We start from the raw sequence: 24,570 nt of genomic DNA on the forward strand, positions 1-24,570 counted from the left end.
ATGTGCAAATCTGAACTCTTGATTTTTTTCCCTTGAAGCTGTTCTCCATAAGCTGTACCCATTTCAGTAAATAGCACTAAAATTCCATCTAGTTTTTCAAAAATGTAGCAAGTACTGTCAGTTCTAGCCCAAAAATATATTCCAGATCTGCCCACTTCTCTCCACTGCCACCGCCCCTAGTCCAAATTAGTTTTACCAAAGTGAGCCCCTGATATTGTGTCCCTGCTTTCACTCTTGCCACCACTCCCCCACCACAGTTCATTCTTCCGAAAGCAGCCTGAATGATCTTTTGAAAAGACTAAGCGTGTTCACCACCTTAGTGAGACCCTTTCAGTAGCTTCCTGCTGCAGTGGAAGGAATAAACTCTACCCTGGCCGATAAGATCTCTTCGGGATTTATTGGTCTTGACCTCCTTTTCTCTGACCTCAGCCCCAATCAACCCCCTACCTCCACTCTGCTACATCCCTAAACCAACCCCAGCTCATTCCAGCCTCACCCTTTGCACTTACTGCTCCCTCTGCCTGGAAGCCCCTCTCCACAGATCTTTGCAGTAGCTCTCTGCATCCAGCCTCTGCCCAAGGTTCACCTCCTAAAAGAGTTTCCTTCCCTGCCTCACCCCACCTCTCTCTGTCCCATTTCTCCATTTCAGCTTGGATTATGGCACAGTCCACTCCAGGACATTCTTCTCTACCTTGTTTGCTTGTAGTGTGGCTCCTTTGGTGGAGTGTGAGATCCCCAAGGGTAAGGGCTTAGTTCTTAGGCTCACTGCTCATACCCTGTGCCCTGAGCAATGTCAGCAGGTGCTCAGTAAACACTTGTGGGAATAAATAAGTGTTCATATCCAAATTTTACTTCATCTTTCCAATCTTATAAATATCAGACATAAAGAGCTCCTTAAAAGAAACAGCAGCAATGGAACAGGAGTTAACAATTTCCTTTTTCCAGCAAGTGTTTTTATAAAAGCCTTCTAAAAACCAAAATTTTAATTATGGGTTTACAAAATAGTATATATATAAGCAATTAAGTTTTTTGTTTTGGTTTGGTTTTCTGAGATACCTGAGTCATTCACACATTTTTCTAATAGGTTTCCCTAAATGCATTGAATCTTAGGGGTTCAATAAGCATTAACTGTTTTTCTCACTAATTTTAGTAGACAAGTTGTTAAGAGTAAAATTTATATAAAAAGCAAAAGATCTTGTTAAAATTCTGTTTCTAGAGGTAATATTGTCAACAGTTTAGTGTCTTCCAGATCTTACGAAATGCATTAATTTGTGTATACTTACACACTCTTATATGCACATAGAGGAAGCCAAAAAAATGTATACACATTTTAAGAAAGAAAACTGTATTAAAATTGTAATACTCAATATGTACCTATAATAAAAGATGAATACAAGTCATGTTTGACTTCTGCAATTACAAGAGGTGCTCAAAGTGGTTACCATCAGTGTCCAGCCAGACACTTCTGATTACGGTGAACTATTGCTTGAGCAACATTAACCAGAGTGTCCATTCATATACATTTTTTGGCACTCATCACCCCCCCAGTATACACACACACACAAACCAACAGTTATGTCCATACACAGTTATGTATTATTTTGGACATAAGTGGAATTATATAATACATATAATCAGTACCTAAAGATCTAGAATATTTTTAAGTATTTTAATATATATGCACATACATATACATATTCACATGTGTATTCACATACATATACATATACACATGCCAAGTATATGCATATACTTGGCAAAAACAGAGAGATAAACAGAAAGGGAAAGACAAACAAATAGACAGAAACTCAGTGAAAAGTAATCATGGGACTGCTCCTGCTCACCATTCCACTCGAGTTGCAGAGCTGGTATAACAGGCCTGGAGACCCCATCTGCTGTTCCCTTGATTATTCTCAGCAAAAACCGCCCCTCCAGCCCCAGTGCATGTTGGGAAACATATGGGAAGAAAGTGTAACTAATCCTGAGGTGTCACGACAAAGAACTGGCCAGGCAGGTGGGTGACAATGGCTTCAATGATGTCTGAAGGAGGAAACTGAGGAGCTAATAGGGGGCCACAGAGACATATGTAGAGATACAAATAAAACTGTTTATAGAGGCTGAAGATGGTAACTACAGAAGACGCAGCAAGTGAGAAACATTAATTTGCTGAAGCATTCTAAGCAGGGATGGCACTTGATTATTTTAATCCTTCTGTGGAAGTATGCCTTGTTCATCCTTTGCAGATGATCAAATGGATTTATGAAGGTGATTTTGACGCTGCAAATTTTACCTTCTGTATTGAATTTAAAATCTACCTGCTCCAAGATGTACACCTAACAATATCTTAACTTCACAACAACCCTAAGAGAGAGGCAGTAGTATCTCTCCACTTTACAGATAAGAACACTGAGGCACAGAGAGGTTAAGTAGCTGTCTTCCTATCATGTAACTAGTGAGTGACAGAGATAGGATTAGAACCCAGGTTCTCTGTCACCAGCACATCCGCTCCGGAGCGCTTGTGTTCTCCCACCTCCCTCCTGTCAGCATCAGGACAACTTCAGAGGGAAATTTTCCATTAAAAATATTTACATGTTAAGTTATGGATGAGTTTTAACTTGAGGCATTCCTCTGTTATTTTTACGTTAGATACATTCTGATATTGCAGAAGAAAGACAACTAAAAGTGACATACAAATACACTGGAAAAGGTATCACAGAGCCACCTCTGGGTGTGTTTGTGTTTAATAAAGACACTGGAGAATTGAACGTTACCAGCATTCTTGATCGAGAAGAAACACCATTTTTTCTGGTAAGAAGAACAATTTTACATTTATTAGTTTGTAGTTTTCTTTAGTAATAGAAATGACTGGTTTTATTGTGTGTTTTTTTGATATAAGGGTAGTTTAATTACCTTAGCTTAAATCTAATCTCTTCGATTATTTATGTCATGATTTCAGTTAATGGGTTATGCTTTGGATGAAAAAGGAAACAACCTAGAGCGACCATTAGAACTCCGCATTAAAGTTCTTGATATCAATGACAATGAGCCAGTATTCACGCAGAACGTCTTTGTTGGGTCTGTTGAAGAACTGAGTGCAGCACGTAAGAGTCTACTATTTTTATGATGAATGAATCCCCAAGGTCATTTTAACTCCATTGTGTAACTGAAACTGAATCCTGTATCTTAATGGAGGCTGTTTACTAACCACAGGACAAATAGTAATAAACCTATTGTTCCAGACTTGGAACTGTTTTTTTTTTTTGGTTTTTTTTTTTGTGATAACTTCAAAAGACTTTACATGGCGTCTTTTATACCCTCACAACAGGTGTGATAGATTGATGTGACATTAGGTCTCTGAAACAACTGTTCTGCCTTATAGCAAGAAAACAGCCATAGCCAATATGAAAACAAATGGGCGTGGCTGTGTTCCAGTAAAACTTTCTTTACAGGAACAGCTGGCTAGCTGGCTTTGGCCGACTGGCAGTAGTTTGCTGACCTTTGACTTATATTATTTCCACTGTTGCCAATGTTGCCTGGCTTATTGACAACATTCAATGCAGTGCTCTTTATGAAGACCTGCAGGAGAGGTTTGTCTTGGATCATAGTGTAAAGAATAGCTGCTCTTCTCCTGAATTGTTTGTATTTTATAAGCCTTTATTTGTATCTGTTTATTCTTCTTGCTTTGTTTTGGTTATTAGAACAATTATAAATAAATTTGTGGCCTTCCTGTAGCAAGTGTTCAGGACTTCACTCAAAGAATTGTATGTACTGATCTGGGCCTGCCTTCATCTTGTTTTTCTTACTACTATACCCATTCCCACGTGATTCCTCGCCCAATTCAGTTTTTTGATCTTGGTAAACTGATTTGATAAGCACCCGAAATCCTTTTTGGAACAAGATGAAATTAAAATAATAATGTATGTAAGTGTACTTAAGGTTGAGATTCATTTTGGACACCTTTGTTTCTGATGGCAGATACACTTGTGATGAAAATCACCGCAACAGATGCAGATGAACCCAATACTCAGAATTCTAAAATTTCCTATAAAATCGTATCTCAGGAGCCTCCTTACCCTCCTGTGTTCTACCTGAATAAAGATACAGGAGAGGTTTATACAACCAGTATCACCTTGGACAGAGAGGTAAATTAATATTTTATGGTGCTCATCTTTTAAACTCTCCTTTATCCTTGCAGGTTCTCCTCTCTTTTAATATCTAATTTTCCTACTTTGTTGTAGATTCCTCATTGATAGGACAACTCTTGGAATTATCCTCTTCTAGAGATGTTCTGACCAATCTGGTAGCCCTTAGCTATATGTGGCCATTGAGCACTTGAAATGTAACTAGTCCAAATTGAGATATACTGTAAGTGTAAAATTGTCTCCTGATTGGAAAGAAGTAAAATATAACCTGAATAATTTTCGTTGATGATATGTTGAAATTATAATATTTTCAGATACTATGGGTTAAATAAAATGTATTTGTTTAAAATTAGTATCACCTGTTTCTTTCACTTTTTTTAAAATGTGGCTGCTAGAAAATTTCAAATTACATAAGAACAGTGCTGGTTCTAAGGCCTCTCCATTCAGGATTGCGCTTGCTAGAGTGTTCTAAAGCAATGCTCCTTAATTAGTGGCTCTATAATGAAGCACCGGGAGTCCACTGCTAATACATACACAGAGGAAGGAAAAAAGACAGAAATCGTAGCCCTATTTAGAGTGATACAACTATTTGTAAAGGAAAGAATTATTGTAAATCCCAACTTGGAGGAAAATTTTGAGTAAGTTTCCTAGAAAGGCCATTCTCTCAAACATTTCACTTTTTTTATTTCTAACTCAAAGGGAGAATTTTAGATGAAAAGGGAAAGAGAAAATTTTAAAAGTGCTACCTACATATATGAAGGTTTGAACAGTGAGTGTGCATGAGTAAAATGTTGATGATCCTATGAACACTGTATTGTCATCAAATATAAATCATCATCCAAGCATAGCCAGTATATTTTGTATCACTTGGAAAAATGATTTTACTCTGCCCAGAGAGGGAGAGGGTTGTGCCCAACGTTCCTGTTGAGAGCTTTGTAAAATTGAAGACTTGTATTACTCTTAAAATTCTACTTTAAACTTTGTCACATAAAATTAGAATGCTAAAGTATTATTTTGAAGTATGTGATTTTTTTTTGATTTTTTTTTTTAACCGAGCTGCTGTCTCTGAAGTATGGAAAATTTAGCCAATAATAATGGCTGTCACTTATTGGGCATTTACCATGTGCCAGGTGCTATTCCAAGCCCTTTACCTATAGTCGCCCATTTAATCCACCTAGAAAACCTGTGAGGCAGATTATTATCTCCATTTTATGCAGAAGGAAACCGAGGGTGAAAGGGATTAAATGTATCCAACACGGCTAGTTAGTGACAAAGCCAGAATTGGAACCCAGGTAGCTGGCCCCAGAGCTGCTGACCTGCCTTTCACTGAGCCGTTCTGCCCTGCACAGGACCCCCATGCGCTGGCACTGCTCCGTCTTAAACTCCAGCCACACTGAATGGAGCCACCCACTGTAAGGGTACCGTGTGGAAGAGAATGGTTCTCTTTGGAGTGACATCTGAGACCTTGTTCTCTAGGACACATTCTCAAAGAATCATATCTCTCAGACAAAGTTCACCAAGTTTTGCCTTCACTGGCCAAGTTTTCTTGAGGACTAGGTCTTTCTGGCTTAACTATTAGCTGAAAATGAAGTGTGAAGCAGGAAGAACCAATTCCTAGAGTCCCGCCATTACTTCCAGGGGGACTCGACAAAGCAAACTACATTTTGAACAGCACTCTTTTTGCACAGACTATTTTTAAGGAGAGACTCATCTCCTGTTAATATCACCAATGAGATAGTTAAAAATTTCACTATCAACAACTTCTCCAGACTTTTCTGCCTTTCTAGGAAAGCTCTGATGGCAAATAAATATCACACAAATAACAGCAGCAGATCATGAAACACGAATAAAATACACTGTGGTTCATTCCATTGATGATAAAGCGAACTAAAACAAACCAGAAAGATAATTTGGGAGCGATTCATTTTTCACCCTAAGGGGATATTTTTCATTGCCCTGCAGGAATACAGCAGCTATACTTTGATAGTAGAAGCAAGAGATGGCAATGGACAAATAACAGACAAACCTGTAAAACAAGCTCAAGTTCAGATTCGTATTTTGGATGTCAATGACAATATACCTGTAGTGGAAAATGCAATGGTAACTATTATTTTTATAACAAATATACCTACTTTTCATATTTTAATCCCACCTAAAAACATGTCACTTAAGTTTGTGTTACATTAAAATAAAAATTGTGTTCATGTTTTGCAGTACGAAGGGATGGTTGAAGAAAATCAAGCCAATGTAGAAGTTATACGCATAAAAGTATCTGATGCGGATGAAATAGGTTCTGATAATTGGTTAGCAAATTTTACATTTGCATCAGGAAATGAAAGGGGTTATTTCCGCATAGAAACTGATACTCAGACTAATGAAGGAATTGTGACCCTAATTAAGGTAAGTACTTCGTGTTCAAAACTGGAATGGAAGAAGTTGGTGCAGAGGAGAAAATTGATGTATTTTGAGCCCCAAACAGTTAAAGTGCTTTGTATACTCAATTAACTGGTGCCACAATTTTTTGAGATGGGAGCCATCCCTAGAAGCCCAAGTTCTGTGGTTAGTAGGTAAGTGGTCATACTACAGTACGAATTCAGATCAGGCGACTCTAATCCTAACCTGACAGCATGATGCCAGCATCATTATTACTTAGCACACTTCCGGTTTTGTTTGTAGTCTGGGCCTGACTGTAGCATTCCCATGTCATGAACTCTTGCCTCTACTGAGGGTCCCCCAACTTATCTCTGATTTGATCTACTTAACAGTAAAGGCACATCTTATAACATCAAAAAACAAAAGCTGAAATAACTTGATAAGGCCCTAATCCAGTTGTCCTCATACATAAGGAGAAACAGTCACTTAGTGATGAATGATAGAAGTGTTAGAAGTATTCTCAATGACCCATGGTAGCACAAAAAGGGATATAGTTATTTCTACCAAAGGGGACATGGACAAAAAATAGTAAAATTAGTATTAAAATGACTACCACAGATTGAGAAAATTATAAATTTATGGGTTTTGATGGTATAAAGAATGGCTCTTAAGTTATAAGGGCAATAGTCAAATCCCATTGAAAAGTTAGACAAAGAAGATATACAAATAGCAAGTATGGGCATAAAAATATACTCGACATCATTAGTCATTAGGAAAGATGCAAATTGAAACCACATGAGATGCCACAACACCTCCTAGAATGATTATAATGAAAAAGACTTGACAATACCCAGTATTAGTAACGATATAGAAAAACTGGAATTCCGATATATTGCTGGTGGAAACAAAAAATGGTATACCTAGTTTGGCAGTTTTTTAAAATGTTAAGCAGAGTAGTTACCCAATAATCCAACGATTTTGTTCTAGGTATCCATGCAAGAAAAGTAAAAATATATCTACACAAAAACTTGTATGCAAATATCCATAGCAGTTTTTATTCATAATCAAAAACTGGTAATCCAACATCCATAGAGAAATAAAATGTGGTCTATCCATAAGTGGTGTACTACTGAGCAATAAAAAGGAATGAAGTACTACATACTCCAACATGCATGAACTTCAAAAACATTTTGTGTGAGAAGCCAGACACAAAATACTACATATTCTATGATTTCATGTATGTAAAATTTCTAGAAAAGCCAAAACAGTGGATATAGAAACTAGAACAGTGATTATTTGGGGTTGCTGTGAGTGGTGATTGCAAAAAGGCAGAAAGGAACTTTTTGGGGTTACGGAAGTATTCTAAAGTGGACATTAGTGATGTTTGCAAAACCATATAGGTTTACTAAAAATCATCATGCTATACACTTTAAATGGAGGAATTTCATTGTAGGTAAATTCTACTTCAATGAAACTGTCCAAAAACAGAAAAAGGAGAACAGATACTTTAAAACTGTGGGAATAGAGATAGTAAATCATCACATGAGAAAGTCTCAGTTTTGTTAACAAATGAGTTTAAAATTTTTAACGTTATTAGAAATAGCAAAAATGGAAACGATAAATACAGAGGGTGCCAAAAAAAATGTATACACATTTTAAGAAAGGAGAACTGTATTAAAACTGTAATACTCAATATATACTGATGACAAAAAAATGAATACAAGTCACATTTGACTTCTGCAATTAAAAGAGGTGCTCAGAGTGATTACCATCAGCATCCAGACACTTCTGATTACGGTGAACTACTGCTTGAGCAACGTTGACGAAGGTGTCCACTTGTACTTATTTTTTTTGGCACCCCGAGTATTTTGACAGTTGTAAAACATAGAGGTATATGCCCTCATACATTGCTTTTGTTGCTGGAAATTTTTCCTTCACTTTGGATTGTTATGGCTATGTATAGAAAACACTATGAAACAGCATTTGTTGCCCCCATACCTAGCTCATTTATTTTTAAGATTGTCTTGACCTTCCATGGTGTCTGAATACTAAAGACATTTGGCTGGAAGATTTTATTTCTCATCCAGCATCCATTATGCCATCAAAACAAGCATGTCACGGGATGGCCAGATGACTCAGCTGGTTAGAGCGCGAGCTCTTAACAACAAGGTTGCTGGTTGAATTCCCACATAGGATGGTGGGCTGCGCCCCCTGCAACTAAGACTGAAAACCAGCAACTGGACATGGTTTAGCTGAACTGCGCTCTCCACAGCTAGATTGAGGGACAACGACTTGGAGCTGATGGGTCTTGGAAAAACACACTGTTCCCCAATATTCCCTAATAAAACTTAAAAAAAAAAAGATATACCCAAATTAAAAAAAAAAAAAAACAAGCATGTCAAATGCAAGAACAACAAAAAAAAAACTTTCACAAGAATTCTGTAATCACAAGAGTATCTTCTCTAATCATTTTCTGTTGTGTCCTTGTCTCAATACCACAGTGACTCATATAAAAAAGTGGGTGCAGGAGAAGTTGTTATCCATTCAGAACCCCTAGGTAAACAAATTTTTTAATCATCCAAAACTAAAAGTGAATAGCTCTACTGTAATTCAGGTAAACACATATAATATATTTAATGTTATACAGAAGAAACAAGCAATAACAGTGCATCTAAATGATCAGGGCCACTAGAAATAAAACGCAACAGGGTTTAAATAAACTTTGACAAAGTATTTCTTTCAGTACTGGAATATAGCTCAACAGGAAATCTAAATTGTATAAAAATGTTCAGAGCAGTATTAATTATATTTAAAAATTACAAATAGTGTGTCTAATAATAGGCTAAGTAAAGTAAGTGTATCTGTAGTACTATAGAAATGTTTATTTAAAAAAATGGACAAATTGGAACATAAAATATGAATATAGTGATAAATCGATTATATCAAACGTACTTTATAAATACCACAATGCACAAAGAACAGTATTTAGAGGAAGGTTACTCTTTTGTAGCATTAATAGCAAACCAGATGTTAATAGATATACTAAAAAGGAGGAGAGTACGTGCTTTGTTTAAACAATTTAAAAACCCCTGGATTTAGTAAAGTTAAATAATTGTGTGTCCTCCTGGAGGCCTCAGTTTTTTTTATATGCTCATGCACAGTGAAAGTCTATATTAGGGGACAGCTGGCAGTGCCACCACTAGTTCTGTAGCCTTTTCACCAGAACAAACCCATGTAACACATTTTAAGGGACATTAAGTTATATTAAATGTGCATTAATTTCATTAATAAAAAAATTACTTCTAATTATAAAAAATAAAAGTACATACATATTTTTAAATGATTTTGACCTTTAAAAAATTTAATTGGGGATGTTTCCTAATCATCCTTATTAACATTTAGGAATATCCAAATTGACAGAGTTTTTAATTGCATGTTGTATGAGTTGGAATACTCGGTGTATTTATAAAGTATGTTATATTTCCCATGTGTTAAATTGTTGTATCTAATACTAAAACCACATGTGTGTGCATGTGTGTGTGTTCTATGTGTGTTCTAGTTGTTTTCTCTTTTGAAAAAATTCCCTTTGATTTTGCCTTTCTAGGAGCTAGATTATGAAGAAATGAAGCGTCTCGACTTAAGCATTGTTGTCACTAATAAAGCACCTTTTCACAAATCAGTTAAGAATAAATATAAGCCTACATCCATTCCCATCATAATAAAGGTGAAAAATGTGAAAGAAGGCGTTTATTTTAAAAGCAGCACAATCTTAGTTCACACGAGCGAGAGCATGGAGAAATCAAGCCTAAACCAAATAATTGGCAAATTTCAAGCTTTTGATGAAGACACTGGACAACTAGCCCATGTCAAGTAAGAGATAGTTATGAATATATTTCCTCATTTCAGATTACTTTAAATGCCTATTTTCAAAAAATCATAATGAAATTTGAACACTTCATTACTTCTCACCCAGCATTATACTCCCCGAAGGTCTGCAGATTTGCAGAGTTGTACCTGCAGCTCAGAGGCGAGGAGAAATTTCCCCAGACCTCCTTCCCACCCACCACCTGAGTATGAGGCAGAGACTGGGTCCCTCCCCTCAAAACAATTCTGGCTAGAGAAGGCTAAAAAGCAACAAAGAGAAAGTTCAGAAACTTTCTAAAATCGGTCTTATTTCCTGAAAGAGTATTCAAAATAAGAAAGTAGCAAGTAAGTTGTATTGCAAATTCCACTTTACACAAGTTTGGTTAAAAGAAGTAGTTGCGTAATGTATTTTAATATGGAGAAACCAGTTTCATTTGCACATAAATCTTGGAAATTAATCTTCATTTGAACCATGCTATGTGGTTCAGGGATTGATGAATCTTTTATAAAATGTTTGTCTTGGTCATGATGACCTTCAGAATACATTTGAGGACCTACTAGATGCTGTCACCGTGCTAGAAAGGATGTGATTGTGCCCACTTTATTTTTGTGACATATTAGGTTTATTAATGTGTCATTAGATTGTGACACATTAGGTTTGCATGACATGTTTAAATTTTCAGAGTAAATTTACATCTTAGATCTCAGAACCATGCCATGGAAAGACGACTCTACAGAGCTATTATTTATGGAACTCAGTCACAGTTATTACAGTTGAATTTAAAGAAGTCCCCCCTGCTACCCAGACACAGCCTGTTTTCCTGCTCTCAGAGTTTGGTTGCTTGACTGTCCTTATGCCTGGGTAGCGACACTTCCTTTAATGTCCTTTGGTGCCAACACTTTGTAAAACATTATATTAACATGCATCATTGACCATAGCAAAAATGGAAACGTGAAGAAGCTTTTCATCAATCTATTTCCTTTTAGAGACTTTGGAATTCATCAGCTAATAGTAGTAAATAACCTTTCCCCAAAATACCATTAACAAAACTTCCACTGTGTTTTCTGCAATGTCTAGGTGACCCTTTTTTGCCCACCATACCTGCAGGAACCAGCCCTGCTTGCCTTGAGTTTTGTAGTCTGGTTTTTATTTCCATGGCTCTAAACCTAATAAGGCATCCTAACTGAATCCCCCTAATTGAAGAATGCTCTATATGATTATTTCTCACTGCTGCCCACTAGATACTTATTCATCCTAATTAATTATCCTCCAATAATACTGTAGCTATCTATGAAACTTGTATTCCCCACCTAACTATTTAAATATGGCTGCAGTTTTTATTAAGCATGATGAATATATCAAAAGATATGTTCTGCCTGGAAAAATAATGGACCATGTTTATTTCTCAAACGTATTTTGTTCTTTAGCGTGCAATTACAGAACTTTAAGAAAGATCTTAAAGATCATTTCAGACCTTCTATTTTATAGATAAAGAATGGGGTGCACAACTAAGTCAAATAATTTTCTCATGTTCACCTAATTAGTCGTTTCAATTTAGAAATGCTGACAAGGACAGCAGAAGAATTATTCCCTTAACTTTGTCATAATTTACTATTTTACTGATTATTCATATGCCTCAATTGTTTATGGATATTTGACATAACATGAGCTGCTGTCCTACTTTGAATGGTGTCTAATTTTCACCATAGGGAAGAACAGAAAATTCTTTAAGTGATATCATATACAACATTCCATGTGAAATGTAATCCTTATTACTAAGACTCTTTCTCTTATTATAAGTGTGAATATGGGAAACCATTGACAGCAACTAATTCCAGGCTTTAAAATTCCAGACATGAAATTCAGAAGTACATGTGAAAATCCAAATGTGTTATCATTTACTAGTAAAACATTAAAATGCAGAAATTTGGATAAAGTGTATAATTCGAAATTTTTAAATAAAACTATAAACAAACGTTGCTATAAATTAGCCACTCATTTTTATGTGCCCAAGTAGCCACTTAATAGAAAATAAATGATCGATCTGATTGAACCATATATTCATGTTTGGTTTACATTTGTATTTGATTATATTTAAACTCTATGGTATTAAATTACACACATTTCTGAAGACATAATGTGAATGTTCTTGCCTCCCCCAAAGTTCTCTCTTTCCACACTAATTCTCCTTGCTTTGAGGGAAGAGAGCCAGACATCCCTTCATCAGCATTGTTTTCGCTTTTAAACATTTCTAATTGAAAGAAGCCTATTGCTCGTAACAATCAACAGTATCCCAAAATGTGAAAGTACTTCCATTTAAATCAGTCATTGATTTTTAAAACTGATATTTTTAAATATTGATAACATACCAACAAGCAATAGAATGTAAGACTACTTTTTTCCACCAGTTCTTGTTGGGTAACTAAGTTATTCTCCAAAGCTTTACGCCAAATTTAAGGGAGAAGAGATTGAAAGCTGGAGGACAGACTGCAGAGGCACTTGCAAACCTCCTGGGTTAGTAGACAAACGATGGTCGCCCTTGCATGTATAAAGGGTGCCAAAAAAATGTATACACATTTTAAGAAAGGAAAACTGTATTGAAGTTTTAATAATACATACCGATAACAAAAGATGAATACAAGTCACATTTGACTTCTGCAATGACAAGAGGTGCTGAAAGTGGTTACCATCAGCGTCCAGACACTTCTGATTACAGTGAACTACTGCGTGAGCAACGTTAACCAAAGTGTCCACTTGTATACATTTTTTTGGCACCCTGGTGTATCTTGGGTATGTTACAGGATTAAGGAAGGTTCCAAAATAAGTGTTACATGCAGCAAAGAAAGGAGGTTTTAGGAGAGTTTCAAGTAATTAAAAACATTTCAAACTAATGCCTGTAACATGAATATATACAATGAAGCAAAAATTAAACTTGAAAGAATTGTAGATATTAGAGATTCTCAATTTATCCAGTATTTGAAATTAATTTTATGTTTGTTGTATAACAGGTATACCAAATTGGAAGATAAAGATAATTGGATTTCTGTGGATTCTGTCACGTCTGAAATTAAACTTGTAAAAATTCCTGATTTTGAGTCTAGATATGTTCAAAATGGTACATACACTGTGAAGATTTTGGCTATATCAGAAGGTAAGTTACTAAATTGATATTTTTCTTGGTTATATATATGTTTTGATGATTTTTTCCCAACATCAGAGACCTTCATTTTGATCTTGTAGAAAATCCAAAACTCACGAATGGATAAACCTTCACATTTCTACTTATCTAGCATATTAAAAGACATCACTTGATCTGAATATGAAAATATACATAGGAAAGGAAGTGTCCTAATTTGTTAGTACCTTCTCCTTGCCAAAATGGCAAGAGAATTCAAACTATGTTCATTGTCAGCAATAGAACCAGAATATACCTATTTTTTCTTTCTCTCTTTTAAGATTATCCTAGAAAAACCATCACTGGCACCGTTGTTATCACAATTGAAGACATCAATGACAATTGTCCCATACTGGTCAACCCAGTGCAGAATATCTGTGATGACGTGCAGTATGTGAACGTGACTGCAGAGGACCTGGACGGTTACCCAAACAGTGACCCCTTCACCTTTGTCGTCATTGACAAACCAGCTGGAATGGCAGAGAAATGGAAAGTAGTGCACAAAGAAAGTGAGCAAAATCATTGGACTACATAGTTAAATATGAAACATGAAACAATCTAAAATCTTTATAATATAGGCTATGGTTCTGTTCTTTTTTTTCATATATTTCCAATGCAGTTTTTCAAAGGCATTTATAAAATGAGACATAGTGTCTTTTCTCTGGCTTGAATAAATACCGCATTTGGAACAACAAAAGAGGGAAAAAAGAAAAATGACCTAATGTCTTAAAGCTAGCTGGGTATTCCCTAAATTGCTCTTGAAGTCGTCGTTTTGTCTCATAAGCTGAGGAATACCACGCTTGTCTAAGTTCAGTAATCAGAGTAGGTTCCTTCTAAAAATCTCAAAGTATGATAACATTTCCATTAAAAATAGTATGTATTGATCCAGTCACTCTGCCAGCCCAGATAAAGATTATCTCATTTAATCTTTATCCCATAACATTATTCCCTCATTACAGCTGAGGAAACCTTGGCTTAACTAGACTCAAGTAGCTTGTTCACGGTCATAAAGCTGATAAGTGATGGGCACAGCATGAAGAAGGGTTTGTCTGATCCCTCCATGCCAGGTGGCTACGTGCATATATCCACCTCTTGGACATATTCCCCCTGTTGATAGGAGCTTTTGGCTGTCTTTCAGGGCAGTTTTGAATATAGAAAAATCTATCCAGAATACTATTAGATTGGTGCAAAAGTAATTGCGATTTAAAAGGTTAAAAATAATTGCAAACACTGCAGTTACTTTTCCACCAACCTAATATTTTGTTCTAAACAATTATTGTGCATTTCAGAAAAGTTTCAAATATAATACCCAAGTTTTTCTTAACTTACGGGTTTATTTTAAGTCTAACAAATTTTTACGATCACTTTAAGAGGCTTTGAATATAATGTTAAAGCTGGGGATGGGTAATATGGAGGTTAATTATGCTCTTCTATTATTGTCTGTTTCAAAATGGTCTTCATAAAATTTTTTAAAGAAATAGTAAAATAAATGTCATTCAATGAAAAGGCCATTTAATTCACCACTTGTGTGTCACTGTATTCTCAGTACATAGAACAATTCCTCGTATTTGGTAGACCACACACATTTGTTAAAATTAATCATAAAAGTAAGGCATGTCCAGATCCAATCCTTTACTATTAACCTTCGCATTTGGAGTAACTGGACTAATTTTATCAAACACACAGAGTAAATTCAATAGAGAAGTTAAGGAAGAATAAAGCTTCTAAGTGGAGCTAAGTAATTATTAGCCATTAAAGGATGTTTCTGTAATTTAATCTTGCCCCTTCCTTGGTAATCACTCACTTTTATTTCCTTTGGCCTCTTACCCTTACAGGTACCAGTGTGCTACTGCAACAAAAGGAACAGAGACTCGGGAGAAGTGAAATTCAGTTCCTGATTTCAGATAATCAAGGCTTCAGTTGCCCTGAAAAGCAGACCCTTAAACTCACCGTTTGTAAGTGTCTGGATGGCAGTGGTTGTGTAGAAGCATTGCGTGACTCCTATGTCGGCCTGGGACCCGCAGCCATTGCGCTAATAATTTTTGCCTTTCTGCTCTTGTTACGTAAGTATTTTAAAGGCACTCCTTTATCTCTTTTAGTAATTAAGGGCACTACTAGTGTTTATTACTATAGTAGTCATTGATTTCTTTGCAGTTATTCTTTAGCCCCACTAGGACATTTGAGGGTGAATCGGAAAGTAATTGTTCATTGATAAATTCACCAAAGGTTATTGTAGCACTCCTCAGAATTTTGTTGTATAAAAATGTGTCATTTCCTGCTTTAAATAACCAAGGTTATTATACATGCTCTTCAGCAGCCTTTTAACATAACCCTTGTGTCCCCATTTTGATAAGCTCTGTCAGGGAGGATGTTGTCTCTTCTTCATTACCCAGTACCTAGAACAGTGCCTTGCCCGTAGGGGTTCTCAGAAAAGATTTATTGCATGCATTTGGATTATGGATACAAGGTTCTTTTACAAATTCATCTTATTCCCATCGATCCTTGCTGTGCACATTCAACTTGTCAGAGCTCTGCCTCCCCAGGCCCTCTGCTTGGCTTGCCCCTTCACCTAAGCCAACAGTAGTGAGACCCTCTGAGCACTCCTGTGGTCTGCCTTCCCTGCATGCCCTCCGAAGTCCTCATGAAAGCACAGCATACTGCAGCCTGCGGTCATGTGGAATACCACTCCCTTTGACTACTGAACGTGGCCAGAGGACCACCTCCGAGGCAACCTCAGCTATTTCAGTGACAGGAGGAGCTTGTCAAAGCCATTAGTAAATGTGCAATTGAATGCACAGCACTCAACAGTTTACAGAGCACTTTTATACCACCATCTCTATTTTATGGGTGAAAATACAGACGTGTAATACAGACGTATAACAGTAAATGACTTAGTTTATCAAGTCTGTAGGGAGGTGATGGAGCTGCGACTACATCTTTTACCTGGAGATGCCTTGCACTGCCTTCTCATCTCCAATTCCCCAGGGCCGACTGTGGTGTTTGGCACATGGTAGACACTTGATAAATAGTTAGTGAATTTCTACAAATTGTTGAATTGCCACTGGGTGATTTCAATCTTTTTATTAATCACAGTAGCTGTAGGACTGTGCTGTCAACTATTTTACATACAAAGGAATCTAGGGAGTGGTCAATTCATCAGCTGCCAAATGAGAATGTCAATAAAACTGAATTTGGAGTAGATTGCTTGCAGGTGTAGTTAATTCTTTACTACCTTGATCAAGAGGCCAGCTTTGGCCTTCACTTCCTCCTGGAGGTAGAATAAAATTTAAGGAGGGAGCTCTGAAATTTTATTGAATTCTAGATGAAATGTTATGTCTATTCTAAGGGTTTTTAAGGTAGAAGCATTTTAGAAAGTAGTACTTAGCTAATTCAAAAGTTAATTTGAACCTCAGTGAGTTATGCCTTCTGCCAAATTCTACTCTAGTGTGAAGTGATGAAGTATTATAGAAGTTCCAATGTTCTGGAATATTGAACACGGCTTTTGATCTTATATACACGCAAACACAAAATAGTGAATTTTCTTGTATTAAAAATTAAAGTGGTTTAAAAAATTGTCTTTATGTTGGTTTTGATAATTTGGATACTATCAAATCCAGTCTTGGTGTTCCACTCAGTAACCACAGCCTCTGTATGATGATGGATGCCTCTGAATCCATTAAGACTCCCTCATCCTGCCTTTAGACTGGTATGACTTGCCCAAGACAAGCTTGGTAAGGTTGGATCAGGGTGAAGAAAAGGAAAATAAAAACAGAGCTGTAAACAAATGAAGACTGAAATTCAGGAAGTGATACCCAAATTCCAAAATTATATGACCTAAATTTAGAAGTACACGTATGTGGTGACCGACCTTCTCTGTACTTAATTTTGTTTCTCTCCAGTTGTACCACTTTTACTGCTGATGTGCCATTGTGGAGACAGTGCCAAAGGTTTTACCCCCATTCCTGGGACTATCGAGATGCTGCATCCTTGGAATAATGAAGGGGCGCCACCAGAAGACAAGGTCAGATATCAGATATCAATGAAACTTGTCTTCTTTTCTGATTTTAAAGAGGCTTTGGGAAGTGTTTCTAATATTTTAGGTCTTGAGAGAGTAAAGTGGTCATTATAGATTTTATTCACATGCCTTTGATAACATATTTCGTGTTTGTTGCTAGGCCAGAGTTAAAGGGGTTTTGCTCTACTGTGACAGATCCTGTGTTACAGAGAATGTAGAAAAGGGGTCAGGTAGTGACACAAGGAATGGAGAAAAAAGGTTAGAGAAGGCAAGAGTGTGTAGGGATTTAGGATGCAAATTTTTGTCCCAGTGCTAGATGGGCAGTCTTTCACAACCAGGTATTTCTACATTTCCATTTCACTCAATACATAGTGTTTGTTGAAAGAGGTAAGCCCATCAACCCCTAACAGTTGCAAAATCTTGCAAAATCCCCTCTTCTGCCTACTTAATAACCATTTCGACTGTCTCTTTATTGCATCTTCACCCTGGGTCTCTCATCACGATCTGCAGTGAGCATCATGTCTAATAAAATATGATTTAATATCGAGTATCAGAGAACTCAGAATGACAGTGGCTTAAATATAAATGTGGGAAGTCCAGGACCAATATGATGATCCTTCCACAGTATGGCCTCAGGCTCCTTTTTCCATATTATTCCTCCAAGGATGAGTTCCATTCCCTGCTCTCTTCATGCTCCAGACACTAACTGCTGTCTCCACATTCCAAAAAGCAGATAGGTTCCAGAAAAGTGAAGAACCACTCCTGAAGAACACTTCCCAAAAGTTGCATACTCCATTGCTGCTTGAAATCACATTAACCAGAGCTTAGTCTGGTTGCTATGTCTAGTAGCAATGGAGGCTTGAAAATGTAGTCTTTATTTGGAACGGCTATGTGTCCAGCTAGAAAATAAATAATGGTTCTATAACCATAAAGAACCATTATATAAAGAACTTATACATAAAGAACTTATGTATATTACGTAAAGAACTTATGTATATTACATAAAGAACTTCTATAACCATAAAGAAGGCATTAAACTCAAGACGAAAGTTGAAATGCCATTGGTGCCAATAGAGTAAATGAGCTGAGGCCACATTTAGATAACTTTTGTTTTCGTCTTGGGTTATAATCATCTAACAAAATAAGAGCTCTTCATAAGACTCAAATAGAAGTGTTTCAACCCAAAGTATGTCTCCTAATTAGCCTCTGTGGAAATAGCTTATTTCCGTCATATTCCCACCTAGCTCAGATCCTTCTACCAACTCTACTGACCCTCATCCTTCTGACTCAGTTCTCACCTGTATTTGCCCTCACAGATGATGCCATCGCTTCTGGCAACGGATCCCGGAGAGAGTGCAGCAGTAGGCAGTGGCACAGGCAGTGGAGCAGTGAAGGAAAGCACCACGCGAGGAAGTAGCTCTGCTTCCTTTGCCAAAGGGCAGCATAAGATGATTGAGGTGGATGGAAGATGGGAAGAGCACAGAGGGCTTCTTTCGGAGGAGCGCACCCAAGTTACAGGGACAACAGGAGCCATCATAGGTGGTGAAACCATAAGGTCCACAAGAGCCATCGGGGCGTCCAGAGACATGGCCGGAGCTCGAGCAGCTGCGGTCGCAGTGAATGAGGAATTCTTCAGAAGTTATTTCACTGAGGTAAGGATTGGATTTTATCTATGGGGGAAAAAGCATTTATATGTGAATATGGGATTCACATTAGGGGAATCATTGCCTTGGATCTAGATGGGACTTGATTATTTTTTTAAGAGATTGCCTAGAGGCGATGAGGAAAGAGAGAACCAGTCAGCTAAACTATGTGGTGATCACAAATGACGCCACAGACTTACTTCTCACAAAGGCTATTTCTCACATTCATGTTTTTGCCATTGGATGTATCTCTGCTCTTCTCCATGTTGTCTTCATTCCAAGATGTCAAGAAAGCAGATTGTACCTGGGAAGCTGCCGTCCTTGGGGTGCAAGGAACATAGCAATGCAGAACCAGGCAGTGACTCCTAAGGCCACTGCCGGTTTTTGCACTCAGATTTCATAGGTCACAGCAAGTCACGTGACCAAGCCAGATATCAGTGGGTCAGAAAGTACAATCCCTCTGTAGGAGCAAACTTGAGAATATGTGACCTAAAAAACACAATCTATTATGTGCATTTAAATTCTGAATGAGAGTACTTGGCTTCACTATTGATGTGCTTCACAAAAAATTAGGAAGTTTTAGGAAAGATGATCTGATACAGTCAGGCAGCTCGTGTCTGGAATTAGGAATTAAAAGCAGGGCTGGATGCTTTTCTTCAGAACAAGGCTCATGTGTCCCATGGGCAAAGGCAAAATGTCAGGCATCTGAAGGACACTTGAGAAAAGTCAGGGGATGGATTTCCATGGAGGCCAGTTTATTTCTGTCCCCTTTCTTCTAAATGGTTGGAAGTTACCGGAATGCTTTCCCCACTGTTTCCTTGCATGCTCCCTTTTATACCTTCTGCCCACCCCTAAGTATTAGCTTGAGAGGGAAATAGTGTTGTGTCATTGTCAAACCACTCTAATTGTCCCTTTTCTGCCGCACTGCCAAGCTCCATTCTGGTGCCCTGTTTTATTTTGATATGATTTTCCTCTTTGTTCTAATCCTGCTCCACTCTTGGTTAATTTGGAAATCATTTCAAACTTATCAAAAGATTTGTAGGAATTATAGAAATTTTGAAGTCCTATATAATCTTTACCCAAATTACCCAATTAGTAACACTTAGCCACATTTGCTATTTGCTTTCCCATTCACTTTCTCTCTCTCCTCTCTCTCTCTCTCTCTCTCTCTCTCTCTCTCTTATTTTACCACAGTACAGTGAGCAAATTTAGAAATTTAAGTGACACAGTCCATATTTCATTTAGCCAATTATCACTATAATGTCGTTTATAGCCATTGTTTTTCCTGTCCAGGACCCAATCCAGAGTCCTTCATTCCATTTAGTTGTCATGACATTTTAATCTTTTTTAGTCTGAAACAGTCCCGTCTGCCTTTTTTCTTTCACAATAATAATATTTTTTTAAGAATATAGGCGAGTTGTGTTGTAGGATGTCCTTCAATTTGCGTCTCTCTGATGTTTCCTTGCAATTAGACTCAGGTTATACATTTTGGGCAGGAATATAGTCTTGTTCTCAAATGAAGTTGTGTCGCTAATTACATGCCTCTGTTTTTATTTCCATTTTAGAAAGCTGCCTCTTTTAATGAGGAAGATGACAATCATACAGCCAAAGATTGCCTTCTGGTGTATTCTCAGGAAGAAACTGAGTCTCTACATGGTTCCATCGGCTGTTGCAGTTTTATTGAAAGCGATCTAGATGACTGCTTCTTGGATGACTTAGAATTTAAATTCAAGACACTAGCCGAAGTGTGCTTGGGTCAAAAAATAGATATGGATATGGAAATGGAACAGAGGCCAAAATCCATGAGAGAAACAAGTATGCAGGCACCTTCCCATTCCTTCTCCGAGCAAACTAGTATTCATTCAGAGAATGCCTCCTCCTCTGGTAGTAGTTTTCAAGTGCCAAAACATTTACATGGTGCAAATGCAGAGAAAATAACTCAGGAAATAGTCACTGAAAGTTCTATGTCTTCTAAGCAGGGTCAAAAGGTAGTTACACCCCTCCGTGATCCATTGGCTTCTGGTAAGGTTATAGTGACAGAAACTTCCTTTGCCACAGGCTCCACTGTGCCGCCTCCAAGCACTGTGGTCCTGGGTCCCAGACAGCCACAGGGCGTTATTGTGACAGAGCGGGTATATGCGCCAGTCTCTGCCTTGGTAGATCAGCATTATGCTAATGAAGGTCACGTCAAGGTCACCGAGAGAGTAATAGAGCCTAATGGGGGCATACCTGGTCCTCTGGAGGGCACTCAGCATCTGCCAGATGGACATTATGTTATGGTGAGGGAAAGAGAGAGTTTCCTTGCTCCGAGCTCAGGGGTGCAACCCACTCTGGACATGCCCAGTGTAGGAGTAGGACAGAATGTGACAGTGACAGAAAGAGTGCTAACCCCTGCTTCCACTCTACAGTCCAGTTACCAGATTCCTGCTGAAACCTCTATGACGGCCAGAAAGAACATGGTTTCTGGAGCTGGCGTCCCTGGCCCTCGGCCAAAGTTTGGTTTAGAAGAGTCTGGTCATTCTAGCTCTGCTGTAACCACATCTTCTACCAGAGTCACTAAGCTTAGCGCAGTGCAGCGTTCTTTCTCCTAAACAGTCAGCCACAATCTGACCCAGAGTTGAACCAGCAGTAGCTGATCTCATGTTTTCAAGGGACCTGCCCTTTCATGAGCCTTACAGACGTAAGTTTTTCTCAGTCCCTAATAGACAATGGACCTCGTTGTCTCAGCTTCCAGGAGTGTCCTTCAGAAATGCTCTAGAATTTACCAGGGGCATAATAATGATGCTGTGTCGTAAGCTCCTGTTAGTGAGTTCTGGCCAAACAATATTCACAAAACAAGTTAAGTGGAGAGTAAATCTGGCTTCTGAGAATTTTCCAAATTAACACAGAGTATCCAGTTCATCAGCTATGCAGTAGAGTGACCCATGAACTGACAGGGCCTCTTTGCATACCATCTGAACGTTTAACATTGCTGTTCTGTAGTTCGTACTTTCCTGCACCTAGCGAATTGTCAACACTCATTTATCCAAAGATACATGCAGTCTGGGTGACCACTTTTGTTTGTTTTCTGTAACACTAGAGGCCTTTCAATCTATGTTAGAGTGACTGAATTTTGGAACATTGACATGGTAAGAACACAAGTTTATGTGCATGTAACTATATGTGTGTATGATCGTGGGTGTGCGTGTGTGTGTTGTATGACCTTAAAAATAGCATTGTACCTCCCCGTTGTCTCAGTAATTATGAAAACATTCAGTACTTCCAATTCAGTTGAATAATCCAGGGAAAAATTCATAAATATAAAATCAGTTTACTTTTTATAGTAATAATATACTATTTATAAAACCTCAGGATATGTCATCTTCTAATTTAGTACAGCTAAATTAACCACAAGACTATATACCCTGTGTAAAGAACCATGCCTGTTTCAATGCTGTCCTCAGTGCCTAACATGGGTGGGTTGCCAAATCAATATTAGCGGGATTAAACTGAATTTTATAAGCCTCTCTTTTTTTATAATTTCAAAGCATATTGAAAGGCCCTGTAATTTCCATAATTGTGAGTTGGAAATTTGATTTTATTCTGTGTCTCAAGTTCATTGAGTAGCTGGTCATGACTCTACGTGAGTATTAACTGTTACGTAATTGACATGGCTATGTACACCCCCCTTGCCCTTTTTTGAAAAAGTGATTTAGGTGTTCTGACCAAATAGATTGTATTTTTATGGCTCCTTGAAAAAATAATCCTTTTCAAGTTTGAAAGTTTATGTGCACATCAGTAACAATTTCTATAAATCATCTGGACAACAAAATAATTTTCGTAAATTGTAAAGTCACTATGTAATTTCATGACTTTTCAAGATATTTTACTTAGGGAACCGAATCTTTAAAAATTTATTTTTGTAGCACATGTGTAGAAATATTATTGAATTGTGTTATGCAAAAGTTTGAAACTTTTTGCTCCCACTGACTATGGGTAAAAAGCAAATATTTTTAGACACCATAACTCCATGGCCAAGATGAAGTTCATTGCCATGATATAAGGTTTTTACTGCCTATTTTGTAAGTGTTGTTGCTTTTTTTTTCATTATAGACTTAGATTTTGCCAAGTATGCAACAAGAATATCACTGCTGTGTGAAATGTGAAAACAACCTAAGTTACCTGAACAAACAAAACTTGGTCTTAAACCTCCTCTGTGGGCAGGCCTGAAAACCCTAGCCTGTTATGAATATAGAGTGTAATCACATTTTCTAAATGGTTTTCTTTGTTCCCAAAAGGGTGATTTGTATTCGTTTTTACATTTGGAGACTATATATTTGTATGTGTATCATCAAAATATTTAAATAAAAATGACCTTTAGAACAACTCTTTGCCCATATCCTTTTACTGCTCCATCATATTTTAAAAGGAATGTACCGTGTTTCCCCAAAAATAAGACCTCACCAGACCATCAGCTGTAATGCGTCTTTCAGAGCAAAAATTAATATAAGACCGGGTCTTATATAATGTAATACAATGTAATGTAATAATATATAATACAATATAATATAATACCGGGTCTTATATTAATTTTTGCTCCAAAAGACTTATTAGAGCTGATGGTCCGGCTATGTCTTATTTTCGGGGAAACACGGTAGCTGTTAGAGGAGGAATTAGTACCCTGAAAGCAGGTGGTTGTTGGACTTTGGTATTTTAATGAGAACTACTTCCATCTCGCTGGACTCAGCCCTCTTGGAAGAGCACATTTCCCTTCCTGAGTAGGGTAGAACACAGAAGGCCCAGTTAAATTTGAGTTTCACATCAATAATGAATAGACTTTTTTGTGTATAAGTATGTCCCATAGGAAAAAAAGTTAACTGGTATCTGAAATTCAAATTTAACTGGGCACTCTATTTATTTGCCAAGTCCTGTAACTTTGTTCCTAATGGACTGAAGTTTGCTTTTTGTCCAGAAAGTAACTGGAGGTATCTGTTGGATTGGCTGAGGATAGCTTGCACCTCTGACCCAAAGAGATGAAATCATTCCACCAATGTTGAGAGCCTGTCTTAATTGCTTGTTATAGTTTACAAGGGAAAAGATCAAAGTGTCTGCCTATACTATAATGTCACGTTAAATATTTCACAACACTGGTACATGACACATCAAGACATCCAAAAGCATGGAGACTGTTATATTTCTGTGACCCCAGGGCTCCCACGCCAGGTGGCACTTGGGAACAACTTTTGGTTAATTTCATGAATCTCTACAGACTATATTCCAATCATCAGTACAACAAAAGTTATACAAGGAGACATTGCTTATCACGTATCACCTAGAAATGAAGTGTTTCAGATAATTAAATCTTATTTCTTTAACAT

The 24,570-nt window shown here is 37.3% G+C and overlaps 1 protein-coding gene across 1 annotated transcript in view; it reads left to right on the forward strand.

Moving 5' to 3' along the window:
- DSG2 (desmoglein 2) overlaps window positions 1-23,595 on the forward strand; it is a 40,004-nt gene extending 16,409 nt beyond the window's left edge. Inside the window, exons 4-15 of the mRNA XM_033087448.1 lie at window positions 2,647-2,808; window positions 2,957-3,101; window positions 3,976-4,142; window positions 6,105-6,242; window positions 6,357-6,542; window positions 10,120-10,385; window positions 13,389-13,531; window positions 13,837-14,064; window positions 15,391-15,618; window positions 17,455-17,576; window positions 18,887-19,222; window positions 20,779-23,595. Of these exons, the coding sequence (XP_032943339.1) occupies window positions 2,647-2,808; window positions 2,957-3,101; window positions 3,976-4,142; window positions 6,105-6,242; window positions 6,357-6,542; window positions 10,120-10,385; window positions 13,389-13,531; window positions 13,837-14,064; window positions 15,391-15,618; window positions 17,455-17,576; window positions 18,887-19,222; window positions 20,779-21,804 (3,147 nt within the window). The 3' untranslated portion in view covers window positions 21,805-23,595. The remainder of the gene's footprint in view (window positions 1-2,646; window positions 2,809-2,956; window positions 3,102-3,975; window positions 4,143-6,104; window positions 6,243-6,356; window positions 6,543-10,119; window positions 10,386-13,388; window positions 13,532-13,836; window positions 14,065-15,390; window positions 15,619-17,454; window positions 17,577-18,886; window positions 19,223-20,778) is intronic.
- Window positions 23,596-24,570: the final 975 nt, after the last annotated feature.

The sequence above is a fragment of the Rhinolophus ferrumequinum genome, chromosome 19 (genome assembly GCF_004115265.2).
Source record: "Rhinolophus ferrumequinum isolate MPI-CBG mRhiFer1 chromosome 19, mRhiFer1_v1.p, whole genome shotgun sequence".
In the NCBI taxonomy this organism is placed as follows: Eukaryota; Metazoa; Chordata; class Mammalia; order Chiroptera; family Rhinolophidae; genus Rhinolophus; species Rhinolophus ferrumequinum.